General features: G+C 40.8%; 2 protein-coding genes across 3 annotated transcripts in view; both read left to right on the top strand.

Moving 5' to 3' along the window:
• Window positions 1-9,438, top strand: part of clock.S (clock circadian regulator S homeolog) — a 55,948-nt gene extending 46,510 nt beyond the window's left edge. For both annotated transcript variants that reach the window (XM_018243150.2, XM_018243149.2), the window contains 5 exons: window positions 3,601-3,759; window positions 4,013-4,216; window positions 5,900-6,102; window positions 6,354-6,609; window positions 7,682-9,438. In XM_018243150.2, the coding sequence (XP_018098639.1) occupies window positions 3,601-3,759; window positions 4,013-4,216; window positions 5,900-6,102; window positions 6,354-6,609; window positions 7,682-7,837 (978 nt within the window). In that variant the 3' untranslated portion in view covers window positions 7,838-9,438. The remainder of the gene's footprint in view (window positions 1-3,600; window positions 3,760-4,012; window positions 4,217-5,899; window positions 6,103-6,353; window positions 6,610-7,681) is intronic.
• On the top strand, window positions 347-2,897 carry LOC121399279. Its single transcript, XM_041579472.1, has 2 exons — window positions 347-2,484; window positions 2,754-2,897. The coding sequence occupies exon 1, from the start codon at window positions 404-406 to the stop codon at window positions 2,393-2,395; it is 1,992 nt and encodes a 663-aa protein (XP_041435406.1). The 5' UTR covers window positions 347-403; the 3' UTR covers window positions 2,396-2,484; window positions 2,754-2,897.
• Window positions 9,439-19,905: the final 10,467 nt, after the last annotated feature.

Genomic DNA, 19,905 nt, shown 5'->3' with positions numbered 1-19,905 from the left:
TTGTCTCATAACCTCTGTTCTATATGCAGATATATCCATTATGACCACCGCTCCCCCCTTATCCGCCTTTTTATTACAATATCTTTATTGTTTTTAAGGGTGGTTAATGCTTTCCTTTCTTCATAATTAAGATTATTGCGGACCCCACTATTGTTACCCCACACTTTTTTCACCTCCTCAGTGACCACCTGTGTAAACATTTCGAGGGCCCCACATGTTACATCAGGGATAAATGTACTTTTCTTTTTTCTTTTTCATCAGGGATAAATGTACTTTTCTTTTTCATCAGGGATAAATGTACTTTTCTTTTTCATCAGGGATAAATGTACTTTTCTTTTTGAAATTGCCGATTTTGAAAAAGAAAAGTACATTTATCCCTGATGTAACATGTGGGGCCCTCGAAATGTTTACACAGGTGGTCACTGAGGAGGTGAAAAAAGTGTGGGGTAACAATAGTGGGGTCCGCAATAATCTTAATTATGAAGAAAGGAAAGCATTAACCACCCTTAAAAACAATAAAGATATTGTAATAAAAAAGGCGGATAAGGGGGGAGCGGTGGTCATAATGGATATATCTGCATATAGAACAGAGGTTATGAGACAATTGGAGACCCCCGGGCACTATTCCCTAATTGAAAGCGATCCAACAATTAAACTTAAAACGTTAATTGATACAATGGTGTTTGATGCTTATACTGCAGGAACAATAGATAAGAGCACTAAGGAATATCTTATTACAGACTTTCCCAGAATACCAATGCTGTATATATTGCCAAAAATTCACAAAACACTAGAGAACCCACCTGGAAGACCCATAGTGTCCGGAATAGGGTCAGTACTTGAACCCCTCTCCAAACTCGTTGATCGACATCTACAAGGTTTAGTTTGTAATTTGCCTACATGCCTTAAAGATACGAATGAGTTATTGTTAAAATTGGATAAGGTTCATAATATATCCCCAGGTATTTGGCTCTGTAGTATCGACATACAGAGCCTTTTTACTTCAATACCCCAAGATGAGGGGATTAAATGTGTGGAGGATGCTCTCTTGGAAACTAATTTGTCTAACTCATATGTTTATTTCTTAATTGACTGCCTTGAAATTGTATTAAAAAAGAATTATTTCAAATTTGACGATCTTTTCTATTGGCAGAAACAAGGGACGTCGATGGGTTCAGCGGTCGCCCCATCCCTTGCAAATTTATTTGTATATGATTTGGAGAATAAATTATTTCTGAGAGAGCCATATTTGCAGTATATTAGATGCTACTATAGGTATGTGGATGACATACTGATCCTTTGGGATGGACCGTTAGAGGCATTTAATAATATGGTGGATACTGCAAATGAGGCCCACAATACAGTCAAATTTACCAGTGAGTCATCCAACCAAACTATTAGTTTTTTGGATGTACAAATTAAAATAGAAAATGGGGGCCTATGTACAGATTTGTATCGGAAACCAATGGACCGAAATAATCTCCTCCACAGTAAGAGTTTCCATAACCCACGAACACTGGATGCGATCCCTAAGGGACAATTTATGAGAGCCAAGAAGATAGCATCCAGTGAAGTGGGTTATAAACATGCAAGTAGCGATCTGACAGAAAGGTTTCTGCAAAGGGGATACCCCAAAGGTAAACTTAAAGCAGTGGTAGAAGAGGTGAAAGGGATGGACCGTGCTGCTTTATTACAGCCCAAACAAAAGCAGGGTGAGACGGATAGATTAACCTTCGTAAGTACATACGACAAAAGGAGTAAGAAGGTAGAAAAGATAGTGAAACAATATTGGCCACTTCTGCAAACTGATGCTATCTTCGGAAAAGTTTTTTCGAATCCCCCGCGGTTCTCGTATAAAAAGGGTAAGTCAATAAGAGACACATTATGTGCCATTTCAAGAGTGGATAATAGCAATACTGTGTTTAAAGGTACACCAAAAGTAGGCACATACCCGTGCATGAATTGCAACTGTTGCAATTCCATTATAAAAGGACCTTGTATAAATCATCCCATTACAGGTGAGGTAATCAAACTAAAGTCATACGCCACATGTAAAACCAGCCACGTAATTTATGCTCTGAAATGTCCCTGCGGGAAAATGTACGTAGGGAAGACAATAAGGTCTGTCAGTACTAGGATAAAAGAGCATAAAGGCAATATACGCAATTTTAAAAATGACACCTATACTGACACTCCTGTAGCCAGACATTTTGATACTGTAAAACATAATGTATGTCAGCTAAAGTGGATAGTGTTAGAGACAGTAGCAAAACCTAGTAGAGGAGGTGATCATAACTTGATACTATTGCAGAGGGAGGCCAGATGGATAAAGCGCTTAGATAGTGCTTATCCGAAAGGGTTAAATGAGCAGTGCAATTTATCATGTTTTCTTTAATAGTAATGGCTTGTCGTTCTTTGTTCCCAGGAATTATAACTAGATTCCAAGTTGTAATGACATGGAACTCCTGCTGCATTTACATATGGGTGAGTCCATTCAATCAGGAGTCTTTATATATATATATATCGTTTATTTTTGAATTGGTAACTATAATATTGCAACCTTGTTGCTAAGAAAGATAATATATACATAGAAGCCAGTGATAGGAAATAATTACAGAATGTCTTAGAATAGCAACATACGTTGCGAGATTAGAAGGTACTGTTAAATTGATATAATAGAAGTGCTAAATTGATACAACATAAAGATTTCAAGTGAATTGGATAGGCTAATGGCAATTTCCTTGTTTTTACAGGTCTTTTACAGGTTAGGCGGATTGAGCAGTAACCTGGTTTTAACATTATGTTTCAGTGGGATTTCAACATGTATTATATGAAATAATGTGTGTCACTTTTAATAGCTAGATGAATTGGGTCACAATAAGTTTTTACAATATTTATTAGAGATCATATTTTGTAATTTTACACTTTGGAGAGGCTTTTATAAATTTGTAAAATCTCTATTATGCACTTTAAGATGTATATCACTGATAGTTAATGAAAAAAGTTTTATCTATGATGAACTGTGTGTAGCCATATGGGAGTTATAATTGCACAATGCATTTTAAGATGTATATCACTAAATAGTTAATGAAAAAGTTTTATCCATGATGAACTGTGTGCAGCCATATGGGAGTTATAGTTGCACAATGCACTTTAAGATGTATATCACTAAATAGTTAATGAAAAAGTTTTATCCATGATGAACTGTGTGCAGCCATATGGGAGTTATAGTTGCACAATGCACTTTAAGATGTATAACACTAAATAGTTAATGGAAAACTTTTACCCATACTGCACTGCTGGTAGTCACATGAGATTATAAATGATTGTTTTTGGTTGTTCCTTTTTACACTTGATAAAGGGCGTGGGCCCGAAACATGTTGTGTAACTCATTATCCCAATAAAGAACTTTGCAGACAAGTTGCTGCCCTGGATTTGTTCCACAACTACTGAATGCACAGTCTTTGTATACACATTAGCGCATGATCAAAGAGAGGCGGCTACTTCACTGTTCTCCCACGGACACCAGTTCAGCATCTCAAATCTGGCAGATTGTGACTGAAACCATTGGCTAATGCTGTTCCCTTCATTTGTCTTCAGCCCATGTTTCAGTTCACAGCTCAGTTTGGGGCTATGAAGCACCTGAAGGACCAGCTGGAGCAGAGAACTCGGATCATTGAGGAAAATATCCAGCGGCAGCAGGAGGAGCTGCGTAAGATTCAGGAGCAGTTGCACATGGTCCATGGACAGGGAATCCAGGTAAGAAGCACTTTCACTGTCACACACACACACACACATACTATTGACTCCTGTGCTTTCTGCTATTGTTTCAGCCATTGTTTCTCTTACTTCCTATGTATTTGTGTATAGTGTTAAAATATTTTCTAAATCAATGTATATTTGTGTCAATGCTCTGCTTTCTTTATACCGTAGATCAAATTTGTGTAGCACTAGTCTGTAATTCTATAATCTGTCTGCTAGCCTGTTATCTTGTCTATTTGCTTTTTCCAAGATGTTCCTACCGCAACCAGGACCAGGGCTTAATTTTGGGCCGGTGCAAGTCTCTTCGGGAAATAGCCCAAACATACAGCAGTTACCGCAGCTCGCCATGCAAGGCCAAGTGGTTCAAACTAACCAACTGCAAGGTGGCATGAACACTGGGCACGTGGGAGCTCCGCACATAATGCAGCAACAACAGTTACAGAATACAAGCCAGGTAGTGGGAATGTTTTAATCAGTGCTTCAAAATGCTGGGACTTGTCATAGCTCCATCCCCCTAAAGCAGACAAGGGGTGGCTCAGACTAAAGGCCAGGCAGGGTGATCTCTGCAGGTTTTAGGTGGCGAATATTTGAATTAGGACTGTTTCCATGGTCGAGGTGTGATAAATTGGGACCTGGAAAGCCCCAGGTCCCGAGCATTCTGGATAACAGGTCCCATACCTGTAGTGTATAATTGCATAAAATGCCCATAAGTATTCCATCTGGAAGCTGTTAGATTGGATGGGTTCCTTCAAAGCATTGTGGCTCCTTATAAATGACTTTCATTGTGGGACAGTCTTACACATCTTATAAGTGAAGTACAGTTAGGGTATAATTTGGGTAGAATGTCAAGTTAGTCTTACTATTACGGGAAAACTTGTTTTTTTTCCAAAAGGCATCCGTTAATAGTGCCACTACAGCAGAATTCTGCACTAATAGAACAATGGGAAGGTAACCAGATAGCAGCTCCCTGGTAGACATAAGAACAACATTCAATAGTAAAAATCCAAGTCCCCACTGCGACTTCTCCCGTTACATTGAGTAGGAGGAACAACAGTCTGCCTGAAAGCAGTTCCGTCATGAAGTGCTGGCTCTTTCTGAAAGCACATGAGCAGGCAAAATGACCTGAGATGCACCTACACACCAATATTACAAATAAAAAAAAATGATATACTCGTTGGTTCAGGAATTTAAATTTTATATGGTAGAGTGAATTATTAGCAGTGCAAACAATGTCCTTTAGAAATAAAAGCTACACCATAAAATACATGACAGAATCCCTTTAATGTCAGTGAGATGGAGAAGGCTAGTTTTCCGCATTAGAAATTCATCAATCTATGACTGATACAACAATGTTCAGGTGTAACAAACCCTCTTGATTCCTTGCATTCTCCTGACCAGCAGACCCATAGAACAGTTGCAGCATTATGCAGGAAATATCCACCTAAAAAAGCCACAGTGGGCCCCCGATGCTACTGCTAAAAAGTTAAAAGTAGGTGGCGACATCCTCCCACATGGGACTCCTGGATAAAATGAGTTGACTCTACGATACCCCTGATAAAGCAAGAGGGACATCAAATACATTTGAGAAGGTGGGAAATGGGCCCGGGCACGCAACTAAGTGATAACTTTTTCTGTGACCTCTAAGACCAATTTGTACTCCAAATAATTGGAAACATTTGAAAGGAATTCAGTAAATACCAGGGACACGTGTTTAAATGTGCACATATTTATTGATGTATCAATGTTTTTTGTTGTAATGTTTATTAAAACAAATAAAACATAACCTTTAAAAAAAAAAAAAAAGTCGGTAGGGACATGATGGGGAAAAAGTGAAATTGCCTTAAGGTGGCCATAGACACCGGAGCCCATTGCGCATCGTAATCGGGTCGTTCGGCCGAACAATCAGATTACCCCCGATATAGCCATGCTCGTTAATGGCATATCGGGGAAAGATCCGCCCGTTTGGCGATGTTGCCAAACGAGCGGATCTTTGTGTCTATGGCCACCATTCGTTTTTCAGCCTTTGAATTTGGTGTGAAGGAAATATAAATTTGGAAGTATAATTTTAATTTAGAAGTTTCTGTGTAAGATGTAATAGTTTATCATGGAAATATGTTGAAAAAACGTTCCCTTTTAGCAAGGCCAGCAGAACCTTCACGGAGGCCACAACCAGCAGACGTCCCTGTCTGGCCAGACATCGAGCTCTCTCACTAGTCCTTTGTACAACACTATGGTGATCTCCCAGCCTCCCTCTACTAATATGCTACAGATGCCTTCCAACATCCAGCAGAGCAACCAGGGAGCCTCTGTCACTACATTTCCTCAGGACGGGCAGATAAGGTCAGTTCTGGATCATGGAATAAAGACTCTACAATGCTTGTTTTTATAGGGATGTCTTTATTTGATTATCTGGTTCCTGTGCAAAGCCTCGTATACTAGGGAAAAGGTAAAGAGCGTTCGTGTACCTTAAACTCTTTTAATGTAAAGGATTGCAATTGGTTTGATCTTTATTGTGGTTCTAAAATTCTTAGTCATTTAACAGTTATTACTGATACTTTATTCTGCAATACTTATTTTCTCTTTTTATTCAGGTTTTCTCAAGCTCAGCAAATTGTCACTAAGCTGGTGACCACTCCTGTGGCTTGTGGAGCAGTTATGGTCCCAAGCACAATGTTTATGGGCCCAGTGGTTACTGCCTACCCTACATTTGCTACACAGCAGCAACCCCAGACCTTCTCCATCAGTCAGCAGCAGCAGCAACACAATCAGCAAGAGCAACAGACAGTGCCTACAGTACAGCAGCCTGTGCAAGCACAATTAGCCCAACAGCCACAGCAGTTTTTGCAGGTAAAGTGTGCTGCTGCCTTTTATATTTATTATAGGCCTAAACATTGCTGACCCAATTTTGGATGCTTTGTGTCCCTTATTCATTTTTTTTCAATAATCCATGTATATTAAAGTTGCAGGTCAAATGTAAATTAGTACTATTTTTTGGACCGTCAGTAGTTAGTTTGCCTTGTGTCTTGTGGTCTTATTCCTTTGTAATAGTATCAGAACAAGGTTGAGTTATTTGGTGCCTAAAAGTAATATAATGGCATATACACTGGGCTTCCTTAATCTTGCCTTGACCCACTTTCTTGCTGCCGGAACCAGTTCTCTCTGTCTGTCTCTCTGTCTGTCTCTCTCTCTCTCTGTCTGTCTCTCTCTGTGTCTGTCTCTGTCTCTCTCTCTCTCTCTCTCTCTCTCTCTCTCTCTCTCTCTCTCTCTCTCTCTCTCTCTCTCTCTCTCTCTCTCTCTCTCTCTCTCTCTCTCTCTCTCTCTCTCTCTCTCGGGGTTAACAACATCACTTTGCAGCTTGATTCAAAGTAGGGATGCACTGAATCCAGGATTCAGTTCAGGACTCTGGCAGGATTCGAATCCGAATACAAATTTGCATATGTCAATTATTGGCTGGTAGGGAAATCGCTTAACTTTGTCACAAAACAAGGAAGTAAAAAATGTTTTCCCACCCCTAATTAGCATATCCAAATTCCAATTCGGTATTCAGCCAAATCTTTCGAGAAGGATTCGGCCGATTGAAAGTAGTGGATTCAGTGCATCATCATCATCATCATCATTTATTTATATAGCGCTGTCAAGATTCGCAGTGCTTTTCAAACCATCTGTAATTCATGGTGAACCAATCTGCACAAAACGAGCCAAATCCTAATTTGCATATACAAGTAAGGGGAAGGAAGGGAAATCGTGTGGCTTTGTCACAAAACAAGGAAGTAAAAAAAAAAGGCATACACTTTTTTTTTTTTTTTCCTGACCCTAATTTGCATAGGCAAATTAGGATCCAGATTCAGTTTGAACTGAATGTAAAACAAATCTGGAGAATGGTATAACTTTTGTTTCATTTTTGTTTGTTTTTTTACAGACCTCTAGGTTGGTTCATGGAAACCAGTCCACACAGCTCATCCTTTCCCCTTTCCCTGTGCAACAGAACACTTTTGCCCCATCATCACAGCAGCAGCACTTATCCCATCACAGGACTGACAATATGAGTGACCCTTCCAAGGTGCAGCAACAGTAGTGCCACTATGAGTCCCGTTATGCTGCTGTCGGAAACTGGGACGTCCCTATGGAGTTTATAATCACTATGGATACAGCACAATGAATGTTTGGTACGAGGCAGCAGAGCTTGCTGAGATCAGCCCCAGCAGGAACGTTGCACATGCGATGCTCTTCTGCACTACACACTTGTTACATGCAGAACTAGACCTGCGATGCTCTACACAGTCTGGTACTGGAGATGCCTTCAACAACCACTAGGGCAGCCCAGAAAATGCTGATATTGTTTGAGTACCGGTTAGATTTTTGCCCCTTTGCTGAGGGATATAAAGCTGTCCCTCCATTCAGCAGGCCTGATACCCGCGGGGGCTGCAGGTTTACCCGGGACAGGCGGGTTCGGGCCGACCTCGCACGTTCCTTTCCCGGAACACAGACTGCTCTCCCCTCCCGCGACCTTACAAATGCCGGCTTCTGACTTCCCAGTTGAGCTTCTATAGACGCGAGCCTCTCGCCCTTTTGTGACGTCATTGACAGGTCTATAAGACGAACCTGGAAGTCGGGCTCGGGCACGAAAAGCCTGACCCTCACATCACTACTGTCCACAATGACATATTAATAGTTAATTTAAAGGTGAACAACCCATTACTGTGTTTCCCCATCACTGTGTAAATGTTGTTGCTGACTGTGCCTATGGGCCCTTTAATTCTCAAACCATTGCAGGCATCTTCAGAACTGGATGAAGTAAATATCATGTCAACTTGGTTTTCCCCCGCAGACTGTGGAAATTTGGTTTCAGAAACGAGACAGAATATCACTATTTTTTTTTTTAATGACGTAACACTATTTTGAGGATGTTGGAAATCAATATAAATGAATATATTGTACAGCCGGTGTAAAATATTCTGTAAATATATAAATATATGGATAATATAAGGAAAATGAATTTTATATGATGCATGGCTGTAGGCGTTAATGTTTCTATTAATCACCCGGTTTCTGAAACACCCCCCCCCCCCAACTTCTTTTTTTTAAATACTTTGTTTACAGTTTTGTTGCTGTTTCTGTGTGTTCTTTCATTGGTTGATGGAATCATGTTGTGGGGGGGAATTATTGGTTCATTTCTGAATAAGTTCAAAGTGTGGGAGATGATGGTCGTTCATCTATCCATCCTTATTTGATCCCCGTTGTTTTATATGTTGGCATTTGCACTTTTCTGCAGATGGTTTTAAAGAAAAAGAAACTCTTACCTCTCAAAGCTTTGTCTATTTATGTCCAAAATGTTAAGCTAAAAAAAAAACTACTTATTGGAAGTTCCGTTCTAGGAGTGTTTTTTACAAAATGATATACAAATATATATATATATATAGTGTATTTTTACCATATGTACGTGTTGTCGGATCGGTGGAAAGGAAAGTGATTTGCTCTCACAAAGTGTCTCCTTTTGCAGTGAATCCTCACAAGTTTGCTGGAGTCCTGCAGCGCCGCTGGGGCTCCCTGTTGTTGGGCTACTCATTGAGCTTTACACCTCAGTACTAATGAAGTGCTTATTGAAGAGGAACTGTCATTGCTATAAAATGCACCCAAACTGTAGTGGATGTTCAATAAAATCTCTTCCACAAACCACTTTTATTTCATCGTATTTATTTTAAAGATCCAACAAAAGAATCCAATCTCAAGAAATCTGCTTTATCCCAGTACTGTAATTGCATTTGCCCATATCCGTTATTTATTCTAGATGGATATCCAATGGGTTCATCCCAATCCATGAAATGATTGAAACCTTTGCATTCCATGGGATCACCGGCCATGGGAGGAGTCAGCTAACAGCTTAAAGGACATGTAAAGCCTACATTTTCCTACCATGTATAAAAGTAGGGCATATCTTCCCCACCCAAGCCACATAATTTGTACTGCATATACCCCCTCCATTTGCCAGCACCATCACATTTTCCTAAAACAAACCGCTTTCATCCGACGGCCATTTTCCCTCTGACACATCATCAGTAACATTGAGACATGTATGCTGTAAAGTTTATGCAATGCAGCTTTACACAGGCACAACATACTCTGATAAAGGGTTCTGCTGGGGTTGAGCACTGTAATGGTTAATCTGAGCTCAGTAGAGGGGGTTAGGAGAAAATAATAGGATCTGAGTTTCTATGGGAACCAGCAATGCTATCTCTCCATTGGCTGTTAGACTGGAGGGTGTGTTTAGTGATCTGAGCTGAGAAAGAACTGAGCATGCTTATAAGTCAACAGCCAAAGCAAATTCCTGAGGGAGGGGGCTGTAGGGTTAGAGGAGGAGAAGGATTTCGAAGTGATTAAGGGGATGCTGCAGCTTTACTGTTAACCTTTTAACAACCAGAGTGCCAGTTATCTAAGGATTTCAAAGAGGCAGTTCACTGATTACATTTTTGTGGAGGGGGTTTACATGTCCTTTGAAGGGGTGGAAAAATATAACAAATTCAAAAACTGAAAAACGAAGAGCACTTGCAAATTATCTCAGAATAGCACCATGTACGCCACACTAAACGTTCATTTAAAAGTACAGCAAGTTTGGGATAGTGACATTTTTGACACTGATTGGCAAATCATTTATGGATAGAGAAAGTCAATTGACTTGTACATACAACAACCAAGGCATGTCCTGTGCTACGGCCTCATTAAATGCTTTCTAAATTCTCGCTAAAGATAATCTTGTTTTAATGAACTGGCACTTTGCTGAACAGCATTAAAAGTCTTGGCATTTCTAAGAAGTTTCATGTCCACACAGGCTAATATTTTCATGGATAGACGACGATATTTAGTTGGAGTATAATATGACTCGCAGGTCTGGAAACTGGTTTGTAATAAAAATTTCAGGAAGCAGTGTTGTGTTTTTTTTTTTTTTTCAAAGGGGTATGTTCACTTTTATAGTAACGGATAGTATGTTCTATATGGGGGTCCCCAACCTTTTTTAATTGTGAGCCACGTTTAAATGTAAAAAGAGTTGGGGAGAAACCCAAACATTAAAATAAGTTCCTAGGGTGTCAAATAAGGACCGTGATTGGCCATTTAGTAGCCCCTATGTGGACTGACAGCCTACCGGAGGCTCGGTTTGGCCCTATCTATTTTTATGCAACCAAAACTTGGTTTAAAACCAGGAATTCAAACCAAAGCACCTGCTATGAGGCCACTTGGAGCAACTTCCTAGAGGTTGGTGAGAACATATTGTTCTTGAGTCACTGGTTGGGGATCACTGTTCTAGATGGACTGATGCACCAGATCCTGGGGTGTATTTTGGATTTGGCTGAATACTAGACGGGGTCCAAACTGATTTTCATATGCAAATCTGAGCTGCATCAAAACCTCATCTGTAAGCACAAAGGGGCAGATTTACTAAAGGGTGAATTATTGCCAGCGACCGCTTCAAACCACTTCGTCAGGCGCAACCACTATGCTATTTCACTAAAATGCAAAGTTGCGTCCTGGGCGTGGAATGTTGGACGACTTTTCGCTACCGATACTTTTTCAGTGCGAGCATTTCATAGCGAAGATTCGCTAGCGTTCGTTTATGCTTAGTGAAAAGTCGCTAGTGATCTTACGCTTAGGTCAATTTGAATAGGGCGGGTACATAAAAGTTGCATGGACGTCTTTATTAGAGATGGTGCAAATGCTTGAAGTGGCCTCTTATTATTACAAATGTCCAAGGAACCTGAATAAAGACAAGAGATCATATAATGCGCTAGACATGAGCCCACTGTAAAATGAATGTTCCATGGCCCTCAAATGTCTGGGGAAAAAAGGAAAAGTCGCCAGCGTTTTTACAACTTTAATGCATTTCCAGCAGACAGGATATGATGTAAGTGACCTAAGACTGAGGAAGATCTAGCTTCATTTTACTATTTCGCCTGGTCTGAGGTGGCGAAGTCAACTCAGGCGAAAGAGGTAACGTTCAGTAAAATCCGCACTTTACTGAATTTGCGGAGCAACGAGTGAAAAGTCGCCTGGCGATAGAGTGCGAACGAAACCTAGCGATGGTCTCTTTCGCTAGTGAATTGTCGTCTGTGCCTGTGAATTGGCGATGTCCCTGCGGATGGAATTTCTGGTGGATTTTCTCTAACGACGGTCACTTCGCCCTTTAGTAAATCTGCCCCAAAGACATTTGCCTTCGGGTGTCCAATGCTTTAGGGTAGTGGCACATATAATGTTTTGTCAGCAGCAGGATATGACACTCCTCACAAGAGCCTGAATATACTTCTTTGTTGGGGAGGAAAGAATAGCATACATGCAAATAAAGACATTTTTATCCCTAATTCTAAGCAACTGTTCCTCTTTTTATTCTTTTGTAGGTTTTTTTTAGAATTAGCAGCCTTCCTTAAAATCTTATTGGGCTGCCTATGGCCCCAGCAACCAAAAACAGATCAATGGTGGGGGTTCAATTTTACCGGTTCAATTTTTTTCAGACCCTCTTCCATTCTGACCTCCAAAATGCTTCCCCATTCTTCCTAAGTAATTGATCCATAGCAAACAGGTTTCAATTTCAAGCCTGAGCATTGCAAAATGAAAAAATATAAATAAATAAAATAAAAAATGAACTGCAAGTAGAGCTTAAATGTATATAAATATTGCAAGTAATTGGTCAGGAGCAAATGTGTACTTAGTAATGTACTTGAGTTCATAGAACTTTGTTGAAGATTCAAATAAATGTAGGAGGAATTTCACAGCATACAGTCAGGTTTCTTATAAAAACTGTACAGTTTTTTTTTATTGAAGTATATTGGGGAGATTTCTTTTTCAGTTAATAAAGTAAATATTTTATTTTTGCCTTTACATGCTCTTTAATGTTTCCAGCTCCAGCAGCAGGGACAAAGATCATGGAGCCAGGTTTATTATACTATTTGGAGGATTATTTTGCTGCAGCCACTGGTTCTGCAGAGTTGGAGAAAGTTTGTATTAAACAATACAAAATCTATAAAATCCACATTAGATTACATGACAACACAGGACCCAGTGCAAACTGACTATTCGGATTATTAATCAGTCTTGTTGTATTATTATTTGGCTTGTGATGTTTTGATCATTTATGATGATCCCTAAGCAGCCCAGACCACACTGAGCATGTGCACAGTCTTAGTCTTGCAAAGATGTTTAACAAAGTTACAAGATGATGACCCCCTGCAGCCAACTTTGAAAGCATAAATCATTTGTTTGATTAGGCTTGTGGTGCACTAAGTTTATGTTTAGTATACAAAATACAGCATTTCTTGCATTATTCTATTTTAGACTTTAGTTTCCATTTAATCTCCTCCCTATTAATATGAAGACTGAAGGCTACACACTGCCTCCAATTTGTCTGACCTACAGGACTTTTTGCACATGGGGACACTTCCGGCAAATCAGATCCTTCAGGGCGTATCAGCTACAAAAGAATTATTAGGAACTGATTTGCCGAGACAAATCAAAATCTACTAAAACAAATGAATACGCTGACTAATTCCAAATGGATCTAGAACAGGGATCCCCAACCTTTTGAACCCGTGAGCAACATTCAGAAGTAAAAGGAGTTGGAGATCAACACTAGCATGAAAAATGTTCTTGGGGTGCCAAATAAGGGCTGTGATTGGCCATTTGGTAGCCCCTATGTGGATTGTCAACCTACATTGAGGCTGTTTCTCTCCAAGCCTGGAATTCAAAAATAATCACCTGCTTTGAGGCCACTGGGAACAACATCCAAGGGGTTGGAGAGCAACATGTTACTCACAAGCTACTGGTTGGGGATCACTGATCTAGATCTATAATTGACTGTGTCTAGTGATGTGGCTAATGGAAACCAAGGGCACAGACTGGAGATAACGTGACTGTCTAGTCCCATTCACAATGTAAAATTCTACCTGGCTTTTTAGTACCAGCATATCTGCCTCTTGTGGTATAGCAGCTGGCATACATTTACACTGAAGGCAGCTATACACAAATTTAAGATTACGAATCAGGTTCTTTAGACTAAATTTAACAGCTTATCTGCCAGTGTATAGGGCCCTCCTGTAACCACATTAGCTGAAAAATTGGGCAGATCTTGATCGGGCAGGTTTGATTTTCCCACCAGATCGAGGACTGCATTGTCTAGTTGATCCGGTCCTCATCCTATCGGCTGGTATTGTTGTTGTAATCCAATCATTTGGCCCGAAGCCTGAAAGATCACATTAGTCCAATATCACACAAACTGCAGATGATCCGACTTGTATCCATAGACTGGCCTTGCTGTGAGTATGTATATTATTAAATCCAGTCCGATTATAATATACAAAAGAGAAGCATTGTGTGTGCACTCCAAGGCTAGCTTTGGGCAGTCTCTTGCTCTTAAAGGACAAGAAAAGTCTAAAATAGAATAAGGCTAGAAATGCTGTATTTTGTATACTAAATATAAACATGAACTTACTGCACCACAAGCCTAATCAAACAAATGATTTATGCTTTTAAAGTTGGCCACAGGGGGCTGTCATCTTGTAACTTTGTTAAACATCTTTGCCTGACCCTGCACATGTGCAGTGTGGTCTGGGCTGCTTAGGGATCGTCATAAAGCTGCTTGAGTTCTGCATGGTTGGTTAGTAAGGCGGAGGCTCCCCCTGCTGTTCATAAGTATGATTGTTTCCCTGCTCAGCAGTTAGGGACTGTCTAACAATTCCTATCCACAGCAGTAAATGAAGGGAGAATTTCACTGCATATAGTCAGGTTTCTTATAAAAACAGTACACATTTTTTTTAATTAAAGTATATTGGAGATAGGTTTCTTTTTCATTAAAGGACCAGTAACATCAAATAAAAATGTTTAAAAATTCGTTAGTGCACAACGAAAAATAAACACCAAGACAAATAAAACTTTTAAAAAGCAAAGCCTTTATTAAGAAATAACTTACAGAAAATCCACTTCCTGTCCTCTTCAGAAACGGCGAAAAGGCGACCATCCACACTGCAGCAATCGATTTCTCCTTCCTGGCTATTCACTGACAGGCATCTTCCTCCTCCCGGCGTCCAGCAACAGCTGTGTCTCTCCTTCCCCATGGATCGGCTTCCCTCCTTCGCTCTCCTCACCTTCCTCTCTGTCTTCCCTCCTCCCCTACTCAGAGATAGAGATGAGGCAAAGACAGCAGCAGCCGCAGGGCACCGAGTGGTTAGTGATTTAGGAGTCGGTGTGAGCGGAGGCAGGGACGGAGCTCTAAGAAGCAGACAGTCCAGTGTAAAATCCTTCCCATCGCTTCATACAATGCAGAGCACGGGAGAACGGCAAACAATCCTAGCACTGTGTATTTGATTGTCTGCTTCTTTTGCCCCCTGCAGACCTGGGCTTCTAGGACAATTAGTCGCATTGAGGTTCCCCGCAGAGAGAAATACAAAACAGGCTGCCAAAGTCCCCAGACTGAGCTAAGTTGCCTGCTCGTTGCTGTCAGTAAAAGATACGTGGAGCTGCTGGGATGGGAGCAATACCGGCAAAGACTTACCAGTATGTGTATAGAGCTCCGTCCCCTGCCTCCGCTCACACCGGCTCCTACATTACTACCTCTAACGCTGAATCCCATTTGACACTGTGCATTAACTCCTAGGAGCCGAGCTTTAACCCGCTTCCCCTTGGCTGTAGCTCCCACTTACCTGCGCTCCTCATTGTGCACTGTATAAACCACGCGCCACCGACCCCGCCGGGAACGTTCTGCCCGGGCTGTTCCTGTAGCCGCTGCCGGCGACCCCACTAAGCAGAACTGCACCAAGGCTGAACAGAGGGACTCGGAGCTGCACAATGAGGAGCGCAGGTAAGTGGGAGCTACAGCCAAGGGGAAGCGGGTTAAAGTTCGGCTTTTATTTGTCTTGGTGTTTATTTTTCGTTGTGCACTAACGAATTTTTAAACATTTTTTTTTGATGTTACTGGTCCTTTAAAGAAAGTAAAAAAAAAAGTATTTTTTTGACTTTCCTTCTCCTTTAAAAGCCGCAAAATCTAGGGGAGGGGGAGGATCTAGCCCTCGGACTGAAACCAAGGTTCAGGAGACACTTACTCCAAGTAATGTTACTATACAGAGAAGTAAAAGACTTTTCATACTATGACCAGAGGTAAACAGTTAGGGACCACCGTATACGGTTTACCTTGACGTGGCTTATCAACTTTATGATCATAACTTTGTAACTTTTGTAAACACACGCACTTGTATTTATACTGAATTGCTTATGTGACAGGGGCCCAGGGAATGTGCATTGATTAATTGGTCAAATCACTGGCATTTCCATTGTAGTTAAACATGTATTTACTTAGCCTTGGAGTGCACCCACTAGTGATGTGAGGGTCGAGTTTTTCTCGACCTGCACCTGCCTGAAGCACACCCTAATTCCACCCACGCCCGCCCGCACCTGCACAAAAGGGGTGGAGCGAGCAGGAGCAGCGTCTATAAAAGAAGAAGTCAGAAGTACCACCCGCAAAGAGGAGTGTGAGGTCGGCCTGAACCCGCACATCAGTAGCACCCACAGCCCCCCTTTTTGGTATTTTGATTGGAATATATGACCCGGTATCAGCCAGTGTGTAATCTCATCAGTAAACCAAGAACTTCTGTAGGCCCTCAGTTTGCATCAATAGCAACTCTTCCCTGTGTGCTACACATAAGTGACAATATCCCACGTCTCTTACAAATGACAAATGCACCACAGCTCACTGAAAAATACTTTTAATAATTTACAGCCATTTCCCTCCCCTCAAAGAGGTTCTTTCTTCAATTAACAAGAGCCTTTGGAATTGCACGGTATAAGACATAATTCATTCTGAAACCGTATTATTGCAACACTTTGGGGGAAATGTAAACACGTCCAGCTCTAGTAACCCATAGAAGCAAATCAGCAGGAAGCATTTACTGAAATCCCACATAATAAAGGTTTGTTTGGGTTACGAGACCTGCCACAGACTTTGTGACATGACATTACCGACAGTTAAAGCCATTTCAGCTACTGTACATTCATACACTGAAAGAAAGTGCCATCATAAACACTGAGAACAGAAGAAGGAAAATGATGGGGATAAAGCGAAGGGATCTCTCACCCTGACCAGGAGTTAAATAGTGACGATATTGTGCAACACCTGCTGTTCTATAAAGGGGTTGTTCACCTTTAAGATAACTGTTAGTATGATGTAGAGAGTGATATTCTGAGACAATTTGCAGTTGGTTTTCATTTTTTATTATTTGTGACTTTTGAGTTATTTAACTTTTTAATCACCAGCTCTCCAGTTTGCAATTTTAGCACTCCAGTTGCTAGGGTCGTTATTACTCTAGTAACCATGCATTGATTTGAATAAGAGACTGGAATATGAATAGGAGAGGCCTGAATAGGAAGATGAGTAATAAAAAGTAGCAATAACAATACTGGGGATGCACTGAATCCAGGATTCGGCCTTTTTCTACAGAATCCTTCTGCCCGGCCAAACCGAATCCTAATTTGCATATGCAAATTAGGGGCAGGGAGGGGAATCGTGTGACTTTTTTTTCACAAAACGAAAGAAATTTTTTTTTCTCCTTCCCACTCTTAATTTGCATATGCAAATTTGGATTCGGCCGAATCTTTCGCAAAATAATGCCTTCGGTGCATCCCTAAACAATACATGTGTAGCCTTACAGAACATTTGTTTTTTAGATGGGGGGTCACAGACCCCCATTTCAAAGCTGGAAACGGTCTAAAGAAGAGAGCAAATTATTCAAAAACTATAAAAAAAAAAAAAATGAAGTCCAGTAGAAAAGTTGCTTAGAATTAGCCATTCTATAACACACTAAGGGGCCCATTTAGTTCGAGTGAAGGAATAAAATAAAAAAAATCTTTTGAATGTTTTTTTTGGCTACTTCGACCATCGACTACGACTCGAACTAAAAATCGTTCGACTATTCGATAATCGAAGTACTGTCTCTTTAAAAGAAACTTTGACCCCCTACTTCGCCACCTAAAACCTACCGAAGTGCAATGTTAGCCTATGGGGAAGGTCCCCATAGGCTTTCCAATGTTTTTTAGGTCGAAGAAAAATCGTTTGATCGATGGATTTAAATCCTTCGAATCGAACTATTCGATGGATTTAATTGTTCGATCGAACGAATTGCGGTAAATCCTTTGACCATAAGTAAATTTGCCCCTTAAAGTTAACTTAAAGGTGAACCACCCTTTTAAATCCCAATCCCAACACAGACGTTGCCCACCTCTGCTACGAAGTCATCGTTCTTCATGTTTATACATTTGTTTAAACTGATTAAAGGGACACTAACCCTTTGAGATGCATCTGGGAACCGATGCTAAGTCCAGCGAAGCAGCCGGCATCAGCCAACTCCAAATGCCCAACATACAGGTATGGGACCTGTTATCCAGAATGCTCAGGACCTGAGATTTTCCAAATAAAGGATCTTTCCATAATTTGGATCACCGTACTTTAAGTCTACTGGAAAATTATTTAAACTTAAAATAAACCCAATAGGCTAATTTTGCTTCCAATAAGGATTAATTGTATCTTAGTTGGGATCAAGTACAAGGTAATGCTTTATGATTGCAGAGACAAGGAAATCATTTTTTAAAATCGGGATTATTTGGATATAAAATGGAGTCTATGGGAGACAACCTTTCCTTTAATCTGGATAACTGGTTTCCTGATAACAGATCTCATATACCTGTAACGTAAATAAAATGTGGGCAGGAATGAAGTAAACCATCAACCCTTCATGGTGCTGCCCTCCTGCCCTCTGTTTATCTGCTTCCCTCCAAGGTTGTGGTGGGGGGCTTTGTTTTGTAGAAATATTAATTCATCTCATTCATCAGGAGAATGCACCTGACACACACACACACCCCTAAGGCATTTGAACAGCGCAAACCCAAATGAGAATCCTTCAGAAATGGAATGGTACCAAAAATAAAACCTTTTTATACAAATAAATTTCATCCCTCTCTCTCTCTCTTTTCCCCTGAATACAATTAGGAAAGCTGAATACTTTTCTCTACTACTAAGGGAATAAAACTGCTGTTTAAAGAAGATTTCATTACGGGTTGAATTCTCCTTTAAATTCACGGAACAGTAAATGTGATTGTAACATAATAATCTTACTAAAGGCACAATGACAGTTACTTTGTCTCTATTTACTCTTATAATACCCTGGGCAAATCTGCACCTATGGCAGTGCCCACAGAGACCAATCGTTGTTTACTCAGCTGCAGGTGGAACATTGGAAACAAAATGTGATTGGTTACCATGATTTACTGTCCAGGTGTTAATAAATAAGCCCCCTCTCCAGAGAAACACTTCACCTCCTGAGCTGCCTGCCATAGAAATCATCAATGTGCATTGTCAGACTAATAAAGATTTACACTATAATGCGGAGGTAACTCATTGTATGAAAGGGGCCTTAAAGGAGAAGGAAAGGTTAAAATTAAGTAAGCTTTATCAGAAAGGTCTATATAAATACACCAGTAAAACCCTCAAAGTAATGCTGCTCTGAGTCCTCTGTCAAAAGAAACACAGCATTTCTTTACTTTTATTGTGTACACATGGGCTTCTGTATCAGACTTCCTGTTTTCATCTTAAACCTCCAGGGCTAGGGCTTGAGCATGCTCAGTTTGCTCCTCTCTCCCTCCCACAGTAACGCAACTAGAGGGGGGCCGGCCCTGGTGCGGGGGTGCAGCCAGGCCCCCCAACCCCCTCCGTACGTGATTTTCGGAATCAGTGGTGGGCAAGCTGCCGGCCCTGGCCCAATCCCACCCTCTGCTCCCCGGTAATTCTGCCACAGCCCTCCCTGCTGTAATCTGAGCCCACAGCTATAAGTATTAAGCATTTCTTTCCTTTTATTGTGTATACATGGGCTTCTGTATCAGACTTCCTGTTTTCAGCATAAACCTCCAGGGCAGGGCTTGAGCATGCTCAGTTTGTTCCTCTCCCCCTCCCATCCCTGCTGTAATCTGAGCTCAGAGCTGTAAGTGAGCAGGGAGAGACTCAGGCAGGATGTGATGTCACACCAAGCTAATATGGCAGCTGTTATCCTAAACAAACATAGATAGTGTCTAGAGCAGTTTACTCAGGTATAGTAAAGCATTCTAAAGAATAAAAATGGTGTT

The sequence above is a fragment of the Xenopus laevis genome, chromosome 1S, assembly GCF_017654675.1.
Source record: "Xenopus laevis strain J_2021 chromosome 1S, Xenopus_laevis_v10.1, whole genome shotgun sequence".
Taxonomy (NCBI): domain Eukaryota; kingdom Metazoa; phylum Chordata; class Amphibia; order Anura; family Pipidae; genus Xenopus; species Xenopus laevis.
Note: the sequence above shows the minus strand (reverse complement) of the source record. Positions and strands in the feature narration are given on the sequence as shown.

What these genes read in the sequence shown, in the direction of transcription:
- LOC121399279 (XM_041579472.1), top strand. Translation starts at nt 404, where the DNA reads ATGTTTACACAGGTGGTCACTGAGGAGGTGAAAAAAGTGTGGGGTAAC.